Genomic DNA, 24,674 nt, shown 5'->3' with positions numbered 1-24,674 from the left:
CTGTTTAAAATAGAGGAAGTGGGATATTTTGCACTTGTACATTCTGAGGAGGCAAGAGGCAAAGGGAGAATTACTGGCATCTTTAGTAGAGTCAATCTGTTCTAATCAACAAGACCATCAAAAAAATGGTTAGCCAAAATTAGGCAAAATTTTGATTCCCTAGATGTACAGTAGTTATGTACCGGCACCATCTCCTTAAAGAACTAAAATTTCTCAATCTTAGAACAATTTTAAGACATCTAATGTAGAAAATACTGTTAAGAATACGGTCTGAATACTTGAATAATTAAAAACTCAAACAGAAGACGACACCTTAAGAACACAAAAAAAATCAATAATAATACCAGCTAACTGCGCAATTTTCTGCTTGGCTGCGAGAAAGGTTTTCCTAGTTTTCTCTTCCTTCTCAGTGATTTGTTGCCTAAGCTGTTCCTCCTGTGTAGTCTTCTCTTGCAGATCTTGACGAAAACGAGCAAGTTCTGACTGCAGCTGTGATATCTGCTCCTGAAGATTTCTAGCTTCAGTTTCCTTCTCTGCTACAGTCTATAAAAAGATTGGCCACAGTGAGCTACTTCAGAAAACCATGTTTCTGTGCACATACAACACAGACCACCACCATCATGGTCTTCACAGTTACTTATTTAAAACTTCAGTAAAATTCCTCTGAAACTGCTGGCTCTGTTCTTACCTTTTGTAAATTTTCAACCTGATTCTCCAAAGTCTTTGTCTTCCCTTCAGCTTGACTGAGAGAGTCTTTCAGCTCTTGTACTTCCTGGACGGAAACTTGTTCTTCTTGTTGTTCTACGAAAGACTGAGTCGCTGCTTCGGCAACCATCTGAAATATGTCAAGTGGTATCAGGCTGAATGGTGTTGTCCAGTTAGAATGTGTTCACTTTCACAAGTTGCTGTTGCTTGCAAACTGATAATTTCAAAAGTTCTGGGTAGAACGCAAACATTCTAATGAACTCCAATATTGTGTCAACAACACAGCACAGTAGTAAATGATACATAGCTCATGCTTAGCAGTTTCTGAGCTAAGAGCATAATTATGCAATTTTCTGCTTTTCCCTTTGCAAGTAAGTGTTCATGTTACAGTACTTTTGTAACTCATGTTACAGTTACATACTAAAGGAATGTAAGGGTCATTAGCTGGATTATACATGAAAACACACAACTGAATTTCTTTGCAAACAAAATGTTATCTACCTTATCATGTTGTGCTTTCAGCTCCTCATACTGAGTCTTGTATCTGCGCCCAATTTTCTTGACCTGTGTTATAGTTTTCACTTTTTCCTGTATATCAGCCACTTTAGCATCTAGTTCTTTCTGCAAAGTTTCCTTCTCCGTTCTTATTTTAGCTACCTCATCCTTCAAGTTCTGAAGAAGATTCTGGCTTGTAGTCAAGGATGCATTAGTTCTAAAGAGCAAGAGAGGAGATGCAAGTGATAAGTCTGAAATAACATACTGCAATATCACTCATTTATGCAATACTGCAGGCATCATCTATAGTGAATTGTGTTTTCCAGGATTTTACAGTACAAACGTTTAATGTATTTGAGAGCCTCTTCAGTTATGAGACATCTTCCAAAACAATTCTTATTTCATTCGTATGTCATCAAGCTACATTAAAAATATCAAAAATTTAATAATTACATGGAAATAATGAAAAAAGTTAATTTCCATATGCAATTTTATTATAAATATTAGGTTTTGCATAAAACGTTTCACTGATTGACTTTTACAATACCTAGCTATTTCAGCTTTAAGCCTGCCTGTTTCTTCACTCATTTGCTGTATACGCTTGGTATTTGCCTCCTTCTCTGAAAGTAGCTTCCGATATTCTTCAAGATCCGTGTCCTTCTGTTGACTCAACAAATGCTGAAAGGTTGACAAAACAGTCTGCGTTTTCACAAAATGATTAAACAGATACATTCAGAAAATCCTTTTAAATAGGACCACTGTTTTTTTGAGCTCTGCAGAGAAGGACCTGGGTGTCCTGATTGCTAACAGGGTTGGCCATTGAGCCAGCAGTGTGCCCTCATGGCCAAGAAGGCCAACGGTACCCTGGAGTGCATTAAAAAGAACAGGGCCAGCAGGGCAAGTGGGCTACTCCTCTCCCTCTACTCTTCCCTGGTGAAGCCACATCTGGAGTACTGTGTCCAGTTCTGGGCTCCTTATTTCAAACGAGACAACAAAATTCTAGAGAGAATGCAGTGAAGGGTCACAAAGATGAGTAGAGGCATGGAGTATCTCCCATATGAGGAAAGGCTGAGAGATCTCAGACTGTCACACTGGACTAGGCTGAGAAGGGATTTGGTCACTATTTAAAAATACCTATGTGGGAGCCAAGTGGATGGGGCCAGGCTCTTTTCAGTGGCGCACAGCAAAAGAAGAAGGGGCAACGGGCACTAACTGGAACACAGGAAGAGGCCTCCCAGAGAGGTTGTGGAGACTCCTTCTCTGGAGGCATTTAAGAACCTGCCTGGATGGTTTCCTGTAAAACCTACTGCAGCGAACCTGCTTTCTCTGGGGCAGCTGAACTCAATGATGGGTCCCATCCAAACCCTATGATTCTGTCATTCTGTGTTTTGATTTGGTCTGCCTACGAATTAGAACAGCCTACCTATAAAACACTGCTTATGCAACTTTAAATTAAATACATTTCCCAGTTTTCTGTCACTTTTAATTACATAGTTTTGTGAGGGTTTTGTTTTTAAAAAATGCTTTGAACTTTTTTCCTTTTCTTTCTCTTCCAAAACACTTCATAAAAATGTGCATTTCCCACCTGTGTCCGGGTTTTCCAGCGTTTGACATCCTCTTCCAAAAGCTTTTTCTCTGCCTGCAACATTCCACTTTTCTCACTCAGTTCAGCGTTAGACTCTTGTAGAGGTAGAATGTCTGCCTCAAGCTTGCGTACCTGAAAATCACAGTTGGAGAATAACCTGAATCTTATGAGACTCAAGAAAATGGAATATGGTAGGCTTTGTTTAATGATAAGAAAGACAGAGACATCAAAAAGCCTATAGAAAAAAACCAAAACATCCTCAAGAAAGTCATGATAAACCTTTTTCTCCAAACTGCCTCTCAGTAGCCAGCTGGAGGCAGGGAAAGTAACAGAAAGCGAGAGTGGGCTGTGATACTACAGGAAGAACAATTATAGTTATAGCTTCACAATCTCAGGACCATTACTTTGTACTTTGCTGTAGGAAATGCATTATTTTGTATTAGAAGTCAAACAACTCTACACTGGATTCTATTAAAGCAATGGGTAAAGAAATAAGTAATGAAATGGGAAGAGGTATCTATTTCATTTTTATATTCTCAATAAAACTGTGGCCTACTTTACATGTATTTCTATGCCATTACCTGCTGATAACATCCTTGTTACAACATCAGTCATAAATGCTGATTTTCAGTCTCATGTAAAGAAAACTGAACTTGTGACTCTGCGATATTCTAGGAGGAACAATGTCATCTTAAATCCAAAATGGAACATCTCATTCTTGTTTGACATAAAAGAACAATTACAATTTAAGTAATTAACAACAGTATATCCAGATGTTAACTCACCAACTTGAATGCCTCGAAATATATGTGAAACTCAGTACTAACCTTTGCTTGCATTTGTTGCAGCTCCTGTTCTAGCCTCTCTTTCTCTTCTCTTAGCATCTTGTTTGTTTCTATCAGTACATTCATGGTTTCTGTTTTCTTCATTAATTCCTCATGTTGCGCAATGGTTTTTGCTGTTACCTTTTGAAAATATTTAACTCAGTCACTTGTTTTTCTTGCATGTGCATACATACTTACTGGGACTAGGCATAACACTAACTTATGTAACTACTGTGGCATTCATTATCTCACACAGATGTTCAAAACAAGTAAATATCACTAAAGAAAAAAAGAGATCGGGAAAAAACAGATAAAGGATATTTATTTTCCCTATTTACACGCTTTTGGTATTGCCACTGCTTTACAGGACTCAGGACAAGACCCTCCATTTGGCTAGATACCAAACTCAATTCAGAAGGCTCTGATTCTCCCAAAATTCTTGAGTACAGGCAGCAATGAGAGAAAGCAGAACATAGAAAGCAACCCTCTACTTCCTGACATCATAAACATTAATACTGAACCATACCTGCACCTTCTCTCTCTCTGCATTGAGACTGTCTTGCACTTCCTGGAGTTCTCTTTCCAGATGCTCCACTCTCTGACGAAAACGCAAACTTTCCACCTGGGCCACCTCAAATCTAGTTTCTGCAATCTCCTTTTCTCGACGTATAAATCTGCACAAGATGAACAAGGCATCATGTCAATGAGAACATGAAGCAAAGCATTTTAAGTAGAAGCATCTTCTATCTAAAGAATTAAGAGTATAGAAATGGATCCAAGAAGATGAAAAATTGAGACAAAAACCACAGAAAAATTTAGATTAAGAAAAAAACCATGAGAAAATCTCCACAAATGTTTCCTGCTAATCACATATTGTAAAATCTGCTTTAGCTTCCTGTCAAAACTGACTTTACTGTTTTTCTAAGAATTTTTCTATTCTTTACTGTTTTTTACTGTTTTTCTAAGAAAGAAATTCTCTTTACTAGTTACTGATATAGAACAACCATCTTCTACCTAGTAAAAATGTACTGAAGTTTTATACACTGTCTCTTAAATATAAAGTAAGACTGAACTATTTATTCTGGAAATTGAATTAAAACCACCAACAGAAGTAGCTCAGAGCTGAATTTACCTAAGAATTTCTAAAATTTGTTCCTGTGATTTCCCTTCCTCATTGAGAGAAACATTTAATGCAGCTGGCATGGCTTCTTTCATAGAGGTCACCATCTTGTCACTCAGGCTTTCCAGTTGCTCATGTAATAATCGATTTTGTTTTTCCAAGTCTTCACAGCGGGATGCAAGTGTTGAAGCTTCATCCTACAACAAAATTATTCAGTAATTTAAAGTTCACGTAGACTGGTAACTGAAAACACTTAACTGGAACCATAAAAACAATCATACCTTCATCATTCTCTCTCTCTCTTCCCAGGAGGCTTTGCATTCTAGCAATGCAGACTCAGCTTTCTGTGCAGCTTCCTCGAGCTGCTGCTTTACTGCTGTATTCTTGGCAACTTGTTCTTTAATAGCCTGTAATGCCTCAACATCAGCAGCATGAAGCATTAATTCCCGTTCGTATTTATTCTGAGCTTCAGAAGCCATTTTTGCCTGAAGAAAACAATTACAGATTCTGTTACCTTTAATGTTATGCTTGATATGTACCCGGAGATTCTCAAATGCTAGACAAAATTAGTGACTGCTGATCAAAAAGAAAAACACTGGCCAAAACCTTTCATCACTCGTAAGTGTAGAAAATGATACTTTTAGAATGGTTCCCTTAAAAAAAATTATTATTTTAAGAAAAGTTAGAATATGTTAGAAAAGTTAGAATCATTTCTTTTGAGAGGGTTGGTGGAAGAAACACTTTTTGTAGATGATAGAATCATAGGATCACAAGGTCGGAAAGGACCTACAAGATTATCCAGTCCAACCGTCCTCCCAGTAAATACTCCACAGTCAATGCTCTTGCTGTAGATTCTGCATAGATGAGACACGGAAATTTTTACAAAAACATCCACGAGTTATTTCTACATGTGAATGGGCAAAGATATTTAGTACATAAGGGTAAAAAGCTAAGGACAGCCTGTGGTCGCAGCGTTAAGTGAAAAAAAAACAGAAGAGACCGTCTAATAAATTTTGGGTTGTATTAAACAACATCTAATCTTATCATGTGCTGCTAATATATTTTTATATAATGAAGCAAATCTTAGAATTCACTGCATTTTTTTAATGACAAAAACTGTGCTTGCAGCATTACTTTATCTCAAAGTCAGTTTAATTTATAAAACCACGCTTGATAAGGTAAAAACAATGATGCATTAAGAAGGCCGATGTTCATAAAATAGAGAGATTGCTCTTACAGTTATCTTCCTTTCTTTGTAATATGATTGGCAGGATAACACTAAGAAATGCTCTGAGTTCAAGAGAAAAACAATGGAAAACTAACATTAATTTTACTGCCTTTGGCTAAAACAGGCAAATACAACAAACATACTTGTTCCTGACAGTCACGTCTGGCTTGCTGTTCATTACTTAGAGCTGTGCTGGCTCTCTGAAGGGCTTCCTGAACTTCTGACTGCAAAGTTGACAGGCTCTTCTTTAGCTCTGATAGCTATAGTGATGAATGAGGGAAGGAAAAAAAAAATAAAACAAAAACCAAAAACAAAATACAAACTTACAGACTAAGTGGCAAAGTATTTAAGTATTGAATGCAGCTTTGAATGTAGACAGTTATGAATAAATTAAAGCTGAAGCATAATTATTTTTATAACAGTTAAAACATAAAAAGAAACACTCCCACATCTCTGTCTTATAAACATTCAAAGTTCTTTCCTAGCAGAAAAATAATACTATTCTTTCAGAGTCTGGCTTTAAGCAGTGCTAAATGCATCCATCGTGTTTCTTTTCAGCCCAGTTAGAGCCCAAATAAGAGACAAATTGAGACAAAGGTCACTCTTGTTCTAGGATATGCACATTCTACAGGTCCTCTTTGGCTCATGTTCCAAAACAGATTACCTAAAACCTTTCCCAAAGGTTTTTAATTCACACTTTTCTGTTACTAGTGCTTAAAGTTCAAGAGGATGATAGTCCATTTAAAACTGTCACTATCTCAGTGACGTGATAAACTTCATGTACTACTCTCACATTTGGAAACTTCTCAGATTTACTTAGACTTTTGTATATCCTAAGAGATTTAGTTTTGGACACTACTACAATGCACTGCTCCAACAGAAGGAGGAAATTAAGTAAAAGCATATTCTTGTGGACACTGCAAGAGAGTCTAAGAGAGGTCGTATTTAATGCATACCTGTTGTTCCATATTCTCCACAGCTTTACGCTTTTCCTCTTGAAGTTCCTGCTTTTCTTTTTCTGACTCCATCAACTTCTTTTCTAGCTGTGCTTGATACTCTGAAGACTCCTTCAGACGAGCTTCAACTGTTGCACGCACTTCTTCTGTCACCTTTCATCAAATCTCATAATTAGATATAGATATGTTTGGGTTTTTTTTTTTTTTTGCTTTAAATATGGTACTTCAATTTTAGTAATATTTTGAAGTCACAGAAGGTATTCTCAACATCTCATTTAGTACATCACTGAAAATGTTAAAGCTCACAAATAGCACTGAAAAAAATGCATTTTTTCAAAACTACAATACAAAGAATCATAGAATATCTTGGATTGGAAGGTACCACAGAGATCATCTAGTTCCAACCCTCTCTCACAGGAAGGGTTGCCTTCCACTAGATCAGGTTGCTCAGGGCCCCCATCCAACCTGGGCTTAAATGCCTTCAGGGATGGGGCATCCATAACTTCTCTAGGCAACCACCTCCAGCACCTCACCACTCTGAGTAAAGAATTTCTGCCTAACATCTGATCTAAATTTCCTTTCTCTTAGTTTAAAAGCCACTCCCCCTTGTCCTATCACTATCTGCCTGTGTAAAAAGTTGGTCTCCCTCCTGCTTATCAGATCTCTTTAAGTACTGAAAGCACACAATGAGGTCTCCCCAGAACCTTCTCTTCTCCAAGCTAAAAGTATACCTAAGATATGCTTTAGAAGACTAGATTCAACCATGCATCAGCCAGCATACCTTTTTATTACACACTAAACCTGGAACACTCATAAAGCAAATCAAGCCACAATTAAGTTTTATAGTAACAGAAGACAGATAAGAAGAAAACTGGATACTAGAAAAACACATCAATGAGTGTTCTGTTTCCCCAGTCAATCTTATTTTGATATGCTGAACAGCTTGCAAGAACAGGCCTCACTCATCTTTAAAATGGTCAAGTATTTGGTAGAAGGGAAAGTTGCTATGAAGCTGTCCCCATGAAGACCAACCACATAAAGAGTGTTCTTCAGAATCACTGAAGACCTTATTATTTAGCTAAAGAAGGTATGGATTTAACTGCTTTGACTGAGAAATAATATTTTTAGAACAATGATCACAGTGTTATAGGAAGAGTTCTTGGAAGAATTCCCTTTTTTGAAGGAAGTACAAAGCTGAGTCAAACTTACAATTTAACATTTTAAAAATATGCCGCAAAAAACATTTAATATTTCCATCGTTATAAGTATTTTTAATCAAGTTGTCTGAAGTCTGGTCTAACTACATTATTTTACAGTGCTTTCTAAACTAACCTTAGGTGCTTTCTAATTCATCCCATAGATCTACACAACACAGTACAAATGAAAAATAACATCTTTCATTATATTTCTCATTTTGCTTTAATAAAGAACGTTAGATGTTAACTACTTACTTGTTTTTCCTTATTAAGAGATTCCTCTAGACTAAGAACCATGGCCCTGTACTGTTCCACGTTACTAGAACTAGTCCTGAGTCTCTCTCTTAGGTCATTAACTTGTTCATCAGCTTGTCTTAGTCGACTTACAAGATCATCCACATCTTCACTAGTACCAGGCTGACCTATAATAGCAGAAAATACTACTTCAGTTTTTTTAGACCACTGCTCCATTTATAAACTGATTTTTTTTTCTCCCAGTTATCCTCAAAAAAAGACAATAAAATCACCCTCACAAAACTTCCCTACAGAAAGTTGTCATTTCTAATCAATGAGTGGCTTATAACAAACACTGTTGATTCACAAAAAATTGGCTACTTAAAAATAGATACTTTTATAGATGTAAGAGCCCTCAAATAAAAATAAAAGGGATTCTTTAATTAGTTTGGTTTTACTTTTTTCCATTTTTAAAGTCTGCTGGATATTGATTTTACTTCAAAAACTCATCCTGATCATCTTTTGCTCAAATTTGTGCTTGCAAAAATGAGGAGATTTATTATTCAGTGTATTGCCTCCTTAATTCTAAACTGTGATGAATCTTACCATTCTGCACATAATTGTGCTTAACACGAAGAGAAATTCAATATAGGAAAACATCTTTACCTTTCCCTGGAGCTCTCTGTGATGACTGAGATGCTAGCTGAGCCTCTGTATTATTGAGCTGTTGTTTCAACACTGTAGCTTCTTTCTGGGCATTCTTCAGAAGTTCCTTTGTGTTAATGTGACGGTTTGTCTCAGTCTCCAGCTGCCTCTTAAGATCCAGGATGTGAACCTGAACACACAACAGGAAGTCCCAATGCGCTCCTAAATTTCACATCTGAAAATCCACTGTAAGCTGGCAGAAGCCATTCAAGTCTTGCTTTATTTTCACTAAAGCAAGTTTAGCATAGTTATATTTACCTCCTGATTTTTGGTAAGAGCATGTCTTTGTTCCACCTCACTTTCTAGTTTCTTCTTTAGCTGAGATATCTCACGCTCCAGCTTTTCTACCTGATTATTGAGTCTTTGTTTTGTTTCTGTCTCAGACCTCTCCAGTATTCCCTGATAAAAGAACATAATGCAGTATGCTTACAACATATTTCAATAATTTTCTTCTGAATTATTGCAGCACTTCATAGAAGTTTGTCACAATACTTCTCCTAACCACACATGGAACAAGAAATAAACATGAAACAGCAGTTAAGACTTACGACCTAACTTATTCTTTACTAATATGGACACAAGTATTATTAGGAGAAAATCCATTACTCCAGTGGTCTAATATTGGGGATTAAAAAAACAAACAAACAACAAAAAGCCTTCTACAAAGGTAGAAAACAACAAAATGTGCAACCTTACATATTTATGCTACAAAAGTAAGTTTACCTTAAGAATTGAAAACACAGTTTATTCCCCTCTTGTTTTAAGGTGGAAGTCCTAACCCTTATTTCTATTAAGGCAAACATTGGCAAATTTTACTATTATAAAAATAAACACCTTTTTTTCTTTTTCTTTGTTTGATGCTTTGTCTCCATATTAATGCAAAAACCCTGCTCATGATTTCAAAATTCTCTATTATCTACATGGGCAAAATCTTGAATACCATAGTTCAGGATAGGAATGAAAAGAAGTTTTAAAGAAGTTGCTCAAATGATTTTAGTGTCAACTTTTAACAAACAAACAGTCCTCTTTCAGACTCTATTCTATAACTCAGGAAGTCAATTTCAATGGACATTTACAGAAGACTGACAGAGGTTTATCATGAGTAACATCCCATACCTGAATAGTTCTCAAATTAGTAAGTAGCAAGTTCTGTCCTCTTTGTTCAACAAGTAGAGACTCACGTTGCTGAGTTAAACGCACATCTGACATTTTCAAGATATCTTTCTCTTTTTTTAGATTTTCTGCTCTCACCTTTAAGATAGCAAACAATAAGAATTTTGTTATCAGTCCCAAATCTGGCCATTATTTTTTACTTCGGACAGTACAGGTATGATCAATTAATACTACTGAAGCAAGTTTTTGATTTAAAACTACAGGCTATAAATCAAGATTTACATGAATAGGCCCAGAACAGTAATAACATAACTGTTTCACTTAACACATTCTGTTTACTATGTAAACACAGGTATTGAAACACCTTGGAAATTTTATTCCATCTTTACTCGGTACTTGATATATTTTCTGTAAAATTGCAAATAAACACCATTAAATTCAACAACACACAAATACACATACTACTATGAATACAGTAGTTGACATATTTAAAACTATCACACATCCAATTTTAACAACTTTTAAGAAAAATTCTGGCACAAACTTGGAATATGTGAAGCATAATCCATTGTATTACTCACCTCTGCCACTGCGAGCTTTTCATTAGCTCCTCTCAGGTCTTGAGTCATAGTGTTAATGATCTGTTCTTGCTTCTGAGTTGTTGCTGAGAGTTTCTGGGTTCTTTCATGTAGAGATGTTATTTCTCGACGATAGCCTTCAACATTATCCTGCAGCATTTCGTAACTTCACATAGAACAACAAAGCAAAGTATGTTTGCTATCATACCTTTTCTTTTTAAATTCAAATATAAGATGTATAAGTACGCAGACATATATTTCATGTTGATATGTGCTAGTTTTCAGATAGTCTTGTATATGCTGCACTCAACTACGAGGTATATTCTTGATCCCACCCTCATGATTTTTTTTTTTTTTGAACAAAATAGATAACACTGATGTTTAACTGGTAACTCATCCTCAGCAACCTATATCAAGCAGACCATGTGAATGTACTGATAAGAACACATACATAAAGTAATGTAATTAAACTGCTAATTTACCGTTTGGAGGCAAACTCCAGCTGTGTGGATATCTTTGCATTTTGTGATCTCAATTCTGTGACTTGCTCCTGAAGCTTTTCATTTTGTTCATTCAGCAGCTTGTCATTCTCTGCTTTTTCTTTTTTATAGTTCTCAAAAACTTCCTGCAACTGCACCAAAGGATAGACATTAAAGTGCTTACAAAAGTAAAAAAACCAACCAACCAAACAGTAATAGCTTTGTGCAGTGTTTTCTGAAAAAGAAAAAATACCTGCTTAAGTGCAGCCTTAGCCTCTGCAGTCTCCACCGACTCACTCATTGACACTGGAGCAGGAGTTGACACGGCTTGAGGTATACTTGAGCGCTTCGGAGTAGATGTAAGAGAAATCTCTTCTGGCAACATACCAGATGCTAGAAAAAATAATTTAAATCTTAAAGGCTACAACTGAATGAAGGCTTTCCAAAACAGAAGATCACATAACCTAAGAACAATACCACATTGCTAGAAAGTCATGTGTTTTTCTAAGCAAGTGACTGACTGCTCATTCTTTACACCTACAATATGCTACTACATCACATTTGTAGTCACCACTACAGGCAACTCATTATGTGTAAGTTATCACACTACAAAAATAGAATTGTGTGCCCAAATCCAATTCATGGGTTTTCTAGCGAGTAAGGGTAAAAGTTGAATACGAGATTAGCAGAAATTACTAGTTGCATTTTAGCATCATCACTGGAAGCTCAAAACAGTTGGTGCAGAAGCATGGAACTTACCTTGCAAAGGAATGATAGCTCCTGTGGTCTGTGCCAACAATATGCGAAACATGTCACGCTGACGAACAATAGACTCAACAAGCTGCAACTGATGATGACGTGATTCACGCAGTTTTTCTAGCTCATTGAGAGCTTCATCGAGTTGACTCTGAAGTTCAGAAATTCTGAAACCAAGACCAGTTGTTTTTAGTAATTAAACAGCAAGGCTTACCAAGGTTACATACTTCTCAGATTTTGTGACAAGTCTTCCAGAGTACACTTACTACCTTTGAAAGGTAAGCATCACTGAGATTTTTGAGAAAACATGGGAAGAATGCAATAAGGTCTTGACTTTTCTGGATGACTGAAAGAAAGTAGGCCTCCCCCTTCATGAAAGGCAGAATAGAGGTAATTCTGCTCATGTGAGTAACTTCAAACAGTAGCATTAACAGAAAATCATGCTAAGAATGGTTAATATAGAATTACATTATTTGTGGACTTTATAGCCCATACGCTTTTTTTTTTCCTCAGCAGAAATGAAAACTTAGTATTTTTTCTTTGATTAACAGCTCTGTGTGGAATCGCATTCAGTGGAAGACTGACAACCATTTTTCTTGAAGGTCACAGGTTTAAAAGATTTTCACACAGACTACTCCTATTATAAAAGGCTGTCATTTCAGTGTGTATTCTCAGACCTGCATATATATGGATTGGAAAAAAAAAGTTCAGGAAGAATGTTTCAAGAAAAATTATTTGGATTGGTCAAATAAACAATGTTGAAGGGAAACGATAAGATATAAAGCTATACAGCATTCACTTAATTACAATTGCCCTTATATATTACTGTACTGGTTTCAGCTGAGACAGTATAGATTTTTCCTTCACTGTGTCCAGTATGATGTTGTGTTTTTGCTTCACAAGAAAAACAGTGTTGATAACATACCAATGTTTTAGATGTTGCTGAGCAGTGCTGAACAGAGCCAAGGACATTCTGTTTTAGGTCTGCCAGTGAGGGGCTAAGGGGGCACAAGGAGCTGGGAGGGGACAGAATCAGGACAGCTGCCCTAAGGTGGCCGAAGGGATATTCCATCCCATATGGCATCGTGCAAGAAACAAACAAACAAACCAAGAACTGGAAAACAGTGAGGAGTTGGCAAGGGTAGGCAGCAACTGCTTGGGAGCTGGCTAGGCATTGGTTGGCAGGTGCTGAGCAATTGTTTGTGCATCACTTTTTTTGTGTGTGTGTGTGTGTGTGTGTGTGTGTGCATATATATAATTATCATAACTATTAACCTTTTTTCCACTTCCATTTTCTGTCTTAGTAATAGTTTTTAGTCTCAACCCTTAAGTTCTACTTTTATTTTTTTTTCCTTTCAGTTATTTTCCTTATCCCACTGGAAGTGGGGATAATGAGCAAAGAAAGAGCTGTGTGGTGCTAAGCCCCCTCTCCCAGGTTAAACCACAATTATGTAATTGCTCGTGAACATATATTAACTTATATACACATAATTAGTAAGAATAAAAAAGTGAACAGTTCGCAGGTAAATTCCTGTTACTACATATTATAAACACTTCACTAGAAAGAAAAATTATTTACTTGGATGATGTTGTTTCTTGCTCCTCTTTTTCTCTAGCCTCTCCCAGCTCCCTAAGAGCCACCAGGAGACGCTGATTCTGTTGCTGAAGTTCTTCAATATTTCTGTAAGACACTAGATGTTGAGATATTACTTCAGAAGAGCTACTGATGTCAGCAGAGCTCACTTCTTCATCACGAATCACGTGATTCCCTCTAGCTTCTTCAAGTTCCATTAACAGCACACGAATCTGAAAGAGAACATTCTAGCATAAGACTTGCACATAGCTTTAAAAGTTTGCTCAGAAAAAAAGCAATATTTCAAAATAATTTCAAATATTTTCTTTTTCCTATAACACATGAACTGTTACAATAAAAATATCCTTGTGAGGTAACTGCATTATTAAAAGACAGATTGGCAGAAAGAATACCACACCAAAATCAGAAGTAGATATTTCTGGTGTTCAATTCTGGAACCTATCACAGGGCATTCCAATTAAACAAAAACCAGATTATACTTTAGTTTTCCAGACAGCTGTTGAACAGTACTACGCTAAAGCTGCCTCTCCTCTATCCATAAACTTACTCCAGTTTCGTTAGCAGAAATGTAAATACCATATTGTCTCAGGGAAATGCTATAAATAGTTTTTGTGACAGCCCAAGAACAAGTATAGCTGAACACAACTTTCAAGTAGACTTCAGAAAAACAGAACTATATTAATAAACAAACTGTAAACAGCACATTTTAAAACTACAGCAACATTTGTTGTACCTGCTGTGAAAGGTCTTTCACTTGTATTTCCAGTCTCTGGTTTTCTCTTTCAAGCATAGAGGTCTGCTTATTGGCTTTATCAGCATCCTCCTGCAATCTCTGGATTTCCTGCAGTTAAGAAATATATAGTAATTTATTCAAGAAATGTCTTTTTTTGAGAAAGATATGATGTCAATTACTGAGGTTTGCGCTGTGAATTAAATATGCATAATAGTTCTCAATTTTTATCTTGCTTACTTCAAGACTAACCAGTAGCTCTACTTTTTCAATTAAAGTGTGCTACTCTCAAGCTTTATTTCTTCAAGTTGAAGGTTAAACCTCATGTACTTAGAATCAGAAGCCATGATGTATAATGCTCTATTAGAGTGCATATTAATAGAAACACCAGAGTCTATACTTTTTCTTGTCCCCCCACAAAAATCACACTTAAGTCTTCAAAGTAATAAAAGTGTTGTTTCTGTAAAATACAATGCATAGCCCAATAAATCTCAAGCTAGAAAGTTCAACAGACACTTCTGCCACAGGAACAGTTGAACAAAAGACCCAACTTATACATATTTTGGCAGCCCTTGGGATTAAAGCCAACATCTTTTTTTTTTTTTTTCTTTTTTTTCTTTTTTTCATATTTTTTGTACTTTTTTTTTTTCCTTTTATACTAACCTTCATAGCTTGTTCAAGCTTTGCAGATAGACTAGCAACAGCTTTTTGGGAACGCTCAAATTCCTCACGCTGACGTTTCAGAATTGGTGCTTTGGCTTCAACCTCCTGCACTATTTCATCCAAATATTTATTGATTCTCTTATTCTCCAGCTTTTCCAAAAGCAACTGATCCTGAGTTTCTACATATGCATTGTAGAGCTGCAAGGTATGATTTTTATTTATTTATTTTTACAGACAAACCTGTCCAGATGTATCAAAGAACCACTGGTAATTACACAGTTTCTGTCTTAGAGCAGTGTAGGTTTATATAGTGATAAACAAATTAATTCAAACAAACCAGATTAACTTAAAAAGAAAATGTTCTTATGACTCACACCATGGTAGAGCAGTTTAGAAATGCAATCTTTTACATTGCAACTGCATGCAACAAAAGAATTCCATGTAAAAGTGACAAAACTTAAGCAAACTTAAGATAATAGAAATATAAAAAGTAGTATCACGATAGAGAATAGCAAGCATGGAATATAATTTAATGGCTGAACAGAATGACCAGAACAAAAAATAACATTTTCACAGACAGAAGGAAAAAAATCTACATAATTATTTATCATTACGTTCAATTTTTCCTTCAAGCATAAGCCAACCCCACAGCAGAAAAAATACCTAAATTATGCAAACATGCATTAACAAAAGAAAATGTCCTATCGAAAATACAGAAAATAAGCTACGTGCATATACGCACAAAAAATTCAAAACTACCTTCAGGAATACAAAAAAAATAACTAAAACTTCTGTATGTTATGATATACTAAGTTGAATCTGAAATGTATATTGCATAAACACGTCAATATTCTAGCTTGTCAAGCCTGCCTGAAACACAAGATCTCGTTTACATTAGTCAGGAATTACACCAGTTCTCAGACAGTGAATGAAAATCTACGAGCGTAGATTTCTAGTATATCTCTGCTGGCTTTTCAAGGGCCGTGAAAGTTGACAAGTTTCTTCTCACTTACCTCCGTTAATTTCATTCCAGGTTTTACTACTTTAGCTACTGCTGCAGCAGTGGGAGACATGGCTGCCAGTTCCTCCTCAGACAATACGGCTCCTGAAGACATAATACCACCAATTAGCAAAAAAACAGGAGCAATAATACCCATCATAAATATTCTTTATTAATAAAGAATGACCTCATATACCTTTGTACTTTACAACTAGTGTATTTTAAATAATTATATTTTAAGTTGTTAAAGTTACTGGTGCAAGAGTTTTCTCTAGATATATGCGTGATTGATATTATATTTAATATCCTTTATTGTGCATCTTCAAGCCCTTCAACCAGTTTAAGCTGAAATTATGAAAGGTCTTTTGCAGAGGACACGTTGACACTCCTTACAGAGATAACAAATGTACTTGATGCCTCTGTTCTCTCTTGGACTGTTCTCTTGCCTTCACAAATTTCCCACATGCATTCAATAAACACGCTCTTCTTTCCAGAAACAAACAAACGAACTAACAAAAAAAAAACAACAACAAAAAACTAGAGCAATGAATACCTTATTGAACAAGATTTAGCAGTAAACAGAAATTTAAGGACAGATGTTTGTTGTAAGTCTACCATTCTTACTATATTCTCCATAAAACCATTAAGAGCAGGATGGATTCAATACTAAGGAAATTTTCCTCTATTCTTTCTATGAAAAGGTATATCAGATTAACAGAGGAACTTGGAAAAAAAAATGCATTTCTCTAGTGGGGAAAAAAACCTACCTACATACACATTACATATGAATTACTGCAGTCCCTATAGACATGCAGCATTACTAATTTCATGGAAGACTGGTAAGGATAAGATGTCTGTGGCTTTATGTATTTTAACTCCTAATGTTACTCCTACCTTTACGTTTTGTTGCGGACAGTAGATCGTTAGCATTCTCTAGCTCCTTTTCCAGCTTACTTATCTTTTCTCTCAACTCTTTTTCCATTACAGCTTTTGACTCTTCCACCTCAGCCAAATGCTCTTGGGTTGCTTTATTAGCTAAAATTGACAAGCAATTTTATTTTTTATTTATTTTTTCCCCCACTTAGAACAATCCAAGTCAGCATATGAACTTTAAACAGCTTGCAGAAGCTCATGCTTATAAGAATACCCAGTATAATGACAAACAAGAACTGCTGCCTATCACCTTTGTACAGAAAAGGGAGAAAAAGAGAATTGTCCTTTTATCAATGAAATCCAAACCAAGAAAAATGGAAAAGAAAATCCGCAAAATTAGGTCCTCTACTCAAAATTTGAAGTAAAATTTCATGTGTATTCGTAGATTCCCCCACATGCACACACCTCCAAAGAAATTAAAATAGACATATAAAACGTTTGTTACAAAGAGTAGTGTTTCCTCCACCCCCAAATCCTAAAGATTATAACTTTATAAATGCTCAGTTTCTACCTCCCAGTGCATCAACTTACAGAGAAGCAGATCTGCTCCTCCACTTGTCATTTCTCACTCAAAGCTTACCTTCACCTGCTTCCTTAAGAAGCTTGTGTAGCTCTTCTACTGCACCTGTCAGTTCATTGCTCTTTGCCTCCGAGTCATCAGCAGCGCTCTAAATAAAAGCATTTCATGTAACCTTTTATTGTATGATAAGAGCAACTATCTTCATAATAAAGCTCAAACAGATCAAAATTATAAATTTAGAAGTTTCCAGTAAAATAGTAGGAGATTCACCTAAACCGGACAATTCTGTTTCCGCATGGATTAAGCCTCAATTGATGCAAACCATCTACTTGAAAGTAAGAAGTGTCTGACACTGATGTGCTATGACAAAGCTAACTAATGTTGGCATGCCTAACTAATGTTAGCTGCTTTATAGGTGGTGCTAGCTTTTTATTTATTGAAGAGAAGAGACAGTTTGAAGAAATTCTGAGTATTCAAATTTGATCTCAAGAATTTGAGATTTAAAAGAAATATTATATAAATAGTTCATGTTTCGTTGTTTTCAGTTAAAGACTTCAGATGTGCAAGACTACAATACTTCAGAAGGGGTAACATCATCTATCATCTGACCAGACAAAATACTCATGTAGAAGCTAAACATTCTATTGCACTTCATGCTAGGTGTGTAACTATCAATGCATGAAAACTCACAAAACAGAATTACTTAATCTGTGAAACTGATAGATAAGCGGAAGACCAGCCAGCTGGCTCCTTCAGCTGTCTTACTCAACACACTACAGAATATTTTTCACTCTGAGATGACAAAACAGTCAACACAAATTCTTGCTTAGATGCTGCTTATTTGACACAGTGTGTAACATCGGGCTGCCTGAACCAGATCACTGGCGCTTGTGGTGTTCACTGCAGTAAACTTCTACTAGCCTAACCTAAAACACCACCATAATCAACTTTTACATAAGAACCTTTATTTGCCAATACACCATCATAAAACATAACTCATTTGATACAATATGAAGCACTAAATCAGTGAGCATGAAGTTACTGTTTTAACCAGTTTTGATTAAACTGCCAAGTGATGCAAACAACGTAAGATTACAAATGTTACCTAAAATGGGACATTTTACAATATTTCATAATGTAAGGTAGCCCTTCTCATATCCCCCATTTAGTGGGGGGAGAAAACTAACTAACCAGTGTGCAATATTCTTAAACCTATGACTCAGCCCCAAGTAATGCTAACTACATGTATTGCTGAATCATTAACTTACCTTATACAAATTAGATAACTTTATGTGGGCATTCAGTTCATTGTGGAATCTTTCCTCCATACTAGCTTGTTGTTCTTTTGCCTAGTAAAGAACAGTCAGGGTGTGGGAGCAATCCACCGTTAGTTTCACACATTTTTTATTTTGTAGAATCAACTGTAATGCTGTTATACATGTATTTCAAGTTGCCTTACCTCCTTCAGTTTATTCAAAAGGTCTTCCACATGTTTCTGAAGATTTTCATTCGACTGCTTTAAGCTGTTTATCTGTTCTTCCATCCTGGAAACCTGTCAAACAGTAGATGATAGTACCATGTATAAATTTGTCATTATTTCATACAAACTAGTAACTTATTTTAGAAAATACCACCTCATTGTCTTCTACTTCAACAAAGATGCCAGAAAGAGCATATTAGTTTACATTTCTAATGGGCTCTCATACATTCAGCTGAATGAAACAGTGACAATCCTTGAACTGCTCATGTAACTCCATGAGCCTCAGTGAAGAAAAACACTACAGAAAACCTGACCAACTGACACAGTTCAAACAACTTAAGTACCCAAACAGAAACTCAATAAAGCTGAATATTTTCAAAAAAAAAAAAAAAGATTTTGCCAAGTATTTTGATTCCAGGAAAAAACAAAAAAACAAACCCATCACGCCTTACTCTCCCTCCCACCAAAACAGTTAAATCAGATTCTTCTGCTCCTTACACAATTGAGAATTATATTCCCGTACATTTTAATAGCATGATACTGATACGTCCTTTTGTTATCAGTGATGCCAAAATCTCTAGTTTACCATTAAAATCTCTGACTCTTATTTTCAACAATCATATATATTCCCCACATATTCCTTCTCATTCACAAGTTAAATGAAAAACCTCCTTACTGATGGCAAAAAATCACACTTTTTTTCTTCTAATAGTTATTAAAGATTTTTTTTGTTTGTTTGTTTAATTCAGTTAATCAGGAAGTATAATTTGGAAAAAAACGGCAAAAGCACTTGGAACTTAAAAATACCTCCTCCTTCTTGTTCTCCAGATTACATTTAAGTTCCAAGATTTCACTGCCTTTCTCCCTGGCAGTATGTAGAAGTTCGTCTGTTTTGGCTTTCAACTCAGAGTTTAGCCAAGTGTTTTGACTCTGCAGCAGTTCTTTTTCTTGTTCCAACCTTTTCTCACGGTACTAAAAAGAGAAATGAACACCATAATTGCACTGGTTCCATAGAAAGTGAAGAAGTTAACAAAGTACTACAATCAGAGTAAATGTAACAATGATTTATTGTAACCACAAAGGAGGTTGTTGTATTGGCAATACTGAGTTACAGGTCTCAGACTACTAAGAACCTCCTGAAACACAAGTTAGTTTCCTCAACATTTATCATAGTTTGGAACATTTTAGCTACATTTCACCCTAGTTAAAGCAATAGATTAAGACATCTTTTCCTTCTCTTTTCTCCTCTTACCCTCTCTTTCAGTTCTTAATGCAAAGAAACATTACCAAACCATTACTTCTCTCCTCTGCTTTTGTGGATGTGGAATCACTATTTTTTCATTGATAAAAGAAGCCACCACTGCCACAGCTGAAGCTGGGGCATGTTTATTTAACTTTATGTCTCTCCTATAAATACACTTGTCACCTCCAACCCCAACCATCAGTTACTTTATAACAAAATCATTAGTCATAAGTAGCAGGAATAGACTTGACTTACTTTTAACGTCAACAATGACAAAATGACTACATTACTTGTAAACAACCACTCACTGGTAGTTTTAGCCTTAACACGTATTATGCACAGAAAAATCGTTCACCTTCACAGTAACATCTGATGTTTGAAGTTCATCCAACTTCAGCTGAAGTTTCACTTTTTCTGTGTTTGCTTCTGTAAGCTTTTCATTTAAGCGTTTAACATCCTCTGTGGAAAGTGAAACCAATATTTGAAAAAAGCTAATTGCAAAATTAATAGTAGAACTATCAGTTTTCATTACTGTCCAAGTTCAAATAAATTTTAAAGAATGAGGACAAATAATGTATAATGTATATAGTTGTATATTGTAAGATGATATATTGTACATTGTATGATTTTACATCTACAAAATCAAACATCAGTTATAAAACTGTTGTGGGTCATTTTTTTTTTCCCAATTACAATGAAACTTTCCGCTTTGCTTCCTTTTGTCTGGTTTTCCAATCCATTTTTTGGAACTGTCTATAATAACTGGATATTCCATACTTGTACAATTGTTCAAGTAAGTCTTCTACTTAGCATAATCACGTGAACCAATTTGTCAATATATTCTTGGTTATACCATTTAAATGCTCAACTTCCTGAGATCGTCTTTCACTTGTTCGAACCAAATCTCTCTTTTCAGCTTCCAGTTCTTCTTTTTCTCTACTTAAATGGCTCTGAAAAGATTTCAAAAAAGTAATAAAGAAATGTGATCAGCTTTCTATGAGAGTTTAGCCACTATTTACATTTATCATCACAGAGAAGTGTGTTAAATGCTATCCTCTCTAGTGTAAGTAAATAAAAACTGGGATAAGAGGCTTCTGTGATAGACAACTGAATCAGTCTAAACTACATAATATGAAACTATGGCTGAGTCCACTGTTTCTCTCACATTGGAAACAAGTCAAACAACTGCAAGTTAACATATTTTTCTTCTAGAGCATAATAAACAACAGATTTCAATTTTTTTTTTCTTCACAAATCATTCTGATACTCATGTCCTACAGGCCTTTTGTCCTTAAATGCAAAATGTCTAATATCAGACAGCAAAGCAGAGAAAGAAGTATCACACAACTTCCAAGAGCAGCATAGGTAGCATCCATGCCTTTGCCTTTTAACTGGGATATAGAGATCCAGACTGCCACAGCATTCCTGGTTATAGTTGTATGCGAATGAAGAATAGAATGAAATTTTTTGTACATAAAGGAGATGAAATCAATGAAAGGCCTAGCAGAAATACAAAAGAAACAACGAAAAGAACCATTCAGAACTATATGTAATTATAATGTGCTTTGAAGGACAGCTTTGTTAGCTAAGGAGTTCATTGAAACAGTTTTATTTGGTTAAACAAAAGATAACAGGAATGAATACACACAAAAGAAAAATAAAAATGAAACACAAACTCAATACCCTTGCATAATTTACCAAGCCAAAGCATTGCCTTTGTCTTCTAAGGAAGCACTAGGAACTACTTCAGCAAAGCTGAAGTAAAACCTTGCATGGAAACAATCAGATCACTCTTTCATGATTGAAGAATTAATATAATAACAATATTTTACCTTCCCACTCCACAATTAGTGCTCTGCTGGATCAGTCATCCAACATGACTCATCCTGCAATTCCTTATGACTTATGAGCACAGTGCAAGGAAAACTGTACCAGAGTAGGGGAAAACATGGAGGAAAAACAGATCTCTAATTTGAAGCTCAGTGTTTGATAAGGAGTAACATAAAACACATACTCGATTTCTGAGATTCATTTTAAAGTCACTTTGGAACAGGTAGGTTCTAGATGGGAGTAAGACAATCTATTCAAATTGAAATAAAAGGATCTGCTCTGGCTTATGTTCATCTGTAACTAAGTTTGCTAGAACATAAACTTCTTAAAAAAAAAGGACGGTTATTTTGCTCACGTGTCCACAAAAATGTGTAAATATGTACATCAATACATATTTGTGCTGGAATTTAACCAAATTTCAAGTTGGACTGTATGCGTTCTTCACAGGGTCAGACATGTAAACTCAACTCGTTCAGTTTATTGTGTCTAGTTCTTCTCGTACCTGAATGGCTGCATTACGATCCTGAGCAGCTTCAAGCTCTTTATTTTTCTCATTCAGCAACTTCAGCTGTTCATCTGTTATATAAAAACAAATAGTTGTGAGGCATCTGTAATAAAAATCCAGTAAACAGACTGGGGAGACAGTATTGTAACAAACTAAAACCATCATAGGGCCAGAGGCATCTATAGCGAAGAATAAAATGTAAACCACTCTAGTACTATTACAGTTTCTTTTCCCCGTTAGAACAGAAAATTCACTAAAAGCAAAGTCTCTCTTTGCAGAAATAATAGATGTATATTATGGATTTTAACTCCTATTGAAAACTTAAGAAATTTCAACACAACACTGGACTAAAGAGTGACAATTTTGTCCAGTCTTATGAACACGCAGTAATACTCACGAAGTTTTTTAAGCTCCTCACGGAGAGTTTGACATTGTTGTGTCTCATTTACAAGTCTCTCCTGACTTTGAGCCAGACGCTTTTCTACTTCAAAGTATTGTTGTTCTGCAAAATTAAATACAATTAATACTACTTCAGCTCTACTTCAAATCTACTTTTCTTCTTTCTTCTCCTTATAGAGGATGCATACTAATGGAGTTTAGCTTAAAACAGTATTTAATCATAAAATATTTTAAAATAATAACACTATAGGAGATTTTGAAAAAAAATGTCCTTTTGAATCCAAAAAGTTGAATTTTCATATTGAATTAACGTTAAAGATTTCATTAATATGGATAAAGGATATGCTTGCAAAACCAATCAACAAATTAAGTGTAATTACCTGTTATACTTGAACATTTTTGATTTATTCTTGCATGTATAGACTACCTCTACATATACAGAATAAAAGACATGTATTGCAAGATTTTATTTGGATAACGTATAATAATTCTTATAACCAACTCTATGCAGCTCTACACTGCACTTCCAAGTGTACTCAAAACTGACATTTTGATTTATCATCTGAAACACTGTGTTACAATGCTTAACTACAAGATACCGTGTAAAACCAGCATTTGTCTTGTTATCAGGCACTGTGGACTTCTGGGGAAGCACTGAGTGATTTTTGCATATTTTATGCTTCATCGCGTATTTTATAGCTCCAAGTAATACTGCCCTCCAGTTACGTGAGAGAAGCATGGACATGAAAGAGAATAACCCACTATAGTTTGTAGTTACCTCAACTTAACTCACCGTACTTTTATTCATGTACTACAGCAAGACTTCTACCACAAAAAAGGCAGAGATCGATGGGGAGGCAGCAGCTCACAGCCCCAACAACTCGACCCACTTTCCCAGCACTGCCCAGTGCTCTCACTCCTCCCCTCCGTTTGTGCTTCTGCTCCTGTTCTCTACAGCCACCAAGATTTCTGTGACCAAGTAATCACCAAATCAATTTAGTTTCTTTAGTTTCTATCAGTTGTGTTTTTTCCGTAAATGTTATGATCTCTAACACAGAATAAAGAAGGAAAACTATTTGAGGGTCAACTGAACAAAAAATTATCACTCCTCCACGGCAAAGATCAAAGCAGACCCAGGGCTCGCTACAAGCCTGACAAAGACCCGTTCCTCAGGTCCTTTCTGAAGGCAGTTTTAAAGCGGTTCGTGGCTTCCCAGAAAAGCGAGAACGCGTCGTTTCCTCGCAGCACGCAGTACCTGCAGCGGAAGACCTCGGCAGGGGCCAGTTGAGGCCCGCGGGTCCGGGACCCGGGCACCCCGCAGGCCCCGGCAGACGCCGAGCACTACATCCTCCTGTCCCGACATTCCTGTCGGAGGGCACCTCGCCGCCGCTACCCCTCAGCCTCTGCCTCGGCCCAGCCTCCAGCCAGAGCCTCGGCTGAGAGGAGAGGACAGCGGCCCCGCCGGACAGCAGGACGAGCCACTCCGCCCAGCAACCCCCGGGCAGGGCAGGGCAGGGCAGCGCCGCGCCGCGCCTCGCCCCGGCCCCCCACGGCGCCCTGGCCCCACTGCCGCTCGCCTCCCGCACTCTCTGCCCCTAGACTCACCGCTGTCCACCTTGAAGCGCTCATGCCTGGCTCTCAGCCCATCGATCTCGCTCTGCTGGTCTGCGAGGAAACGCTCCAGCTTCCCCTGCACCGGCTTGGACAGCTTGGCGAGCTCGGCCCGCTCCAGGACCTGCTGCAGCACAGCCGCCATCTTAGGCGCAGTGCACAGCGCCACCGGTCGCGACGCTCCCAGGGCGC

General features: G+C 36.6%; 1 protein-coding gene across 3 annotated transcripts in view; it reads right to left on the bottom strand.

Annotated features, from left to right (window-relative positions):
- TPR (translocated promoter region, nuclear basket protein) overlaps window positions 1-24,652 on the bottom strand; it is a 42,882-nt gene extending 18,230 nt beyond the window's left edge. For 2 of the 3 annotated variants that reach the window (XM_004943308.5, XM_004943309.5), the window contains exons 1-33: window positions 24,477-24,652; window positions 22,870-22,974; window positions 22,470-22,543; window positions 20,991-21,087; window positions 20,493-20,596; window positions 19,702-19,866; window positions 18,874-18,966; window positions 18,683-18,763; window positions 17,475-17,562; window positions 16,856-16,996; window positions 15,975-16,066; window positions 14,962-15,159; window positions 14,302-14,409; window positions 13,554-13,780; window positions 11,978-12,141; window positions 11,472-11,611; window positions 11,222-11,370; window positions 10,743-10,905; window positions 10,165-10,299; window positions 9,307-9,447; window positions 9,010-9,178; window positions 8,365-8,549; window positions 6,914-7,066; window positions 6,101-6,217; window positions 5,011-5,214; window positions 4,742-4,926; window positions 4,136-4,283; window positions 3,613-3,750; window positions 2,786-2,917; window positions 1,748-1,878; window positions 1,207-1,417; window positions 689-835; window positions 345-543 (exon numbers count right to left, since the gene is read on the bottom strand). In XM_004943308.5, coding sequence (XP_004943365.4) covers window positions 345-543; window positions 689-835; window positions 1,207-1,417; window positions 1,748-1,878; window positions 2,786-2,917; window positions 3,613-3,750; window positions 4,136-4,283; window positions 4,742-4,926; window positions 5,011-5,214; window positions 6,101-6,217; window positions 6,914-7,066; window positions 8,365-8,549; window positions 9,010-9,178; window positions 9,307-9,447; window positions 10,165-10,299; window positions 10,743-10,905; window positions 11,222-11,370; window positions 11,472-11,611; window positions 11,978-12,141; window positions 13,554-13,780; window positions 14,302-14,409; window positions 14,962-15,159; window positions 15,975-16,066; window positions 16,856-16,996; window positions 17,475-17,562; window positions 18,683-18,763; window positions 18,874-18,966; window positions 19,702-19,866; window positions 20,493-20,596; window positions 20,991-21,087; window positions 22,470-22,543; window positions 22,870-22,974; window positions 24,477-24,627 — 4,735 coding nt within the window. In that variant the 5' untranslated portion in view covers window positions 24,628-24,652. The remainder of the gene's footprint in view (window positions 1-344; window positions 544-688; window positions 836-1,206; window positions 1,418-1,747; window positions 1,879-2,785; window positions 2,918-3,612; window positions 3,751-4,135; window positions 4,284-4,741; window positions 4,927-5,010; window positions 5,215-6,100; window positions 6,218-6,913; window positions 7,067-8,364; window positions 8,550-9,009; window positions 9,179-9,306; window positions 9,448-10,164; window positions 10,300-10,742; window positions 10,906-11,221; window positions 11,371-11,471; window positions 11,612-11,977; window positions 12,142-13,553; window positions 13,781-14,301; window positions 14,410-14,961; window positions 15,160-15,974; window positions 16,067-16,855; window positions 16,997-17,474; window positions 17,563-18,682; window positions 18,764-18,873; window positions 18,967-19,701; window positions 19,867-20,492; window positions 20,597-20,990; window positions 21,088-22,469; window positions 22,544-22,869; window positions 22,975-24,476) is intronic. The other variant, XM_422300.7, reaches the window with a different exon arrangement.
- Window positions 24,653-24,674: the final 22 nt, after the last annotated feature.

Source organism: Gallus gallus, chromosome 8, assembly GCF_016699485.2.
Source record: "Gallus gallus isolate bGalGal1 chromosome 8, bGalGal1.mat.broiler.GRCg7b, whole genome shotgun sequence".
Classification (NCBI taxonomy): Eukaryota; Metazoa; Chordata; class Aves; order Galliformes; family Phasianidae; genus Gallus; species Gallus gallus.
This window is presented reverse-complemented; position numbering and strand designations above follow the sequence as displayed.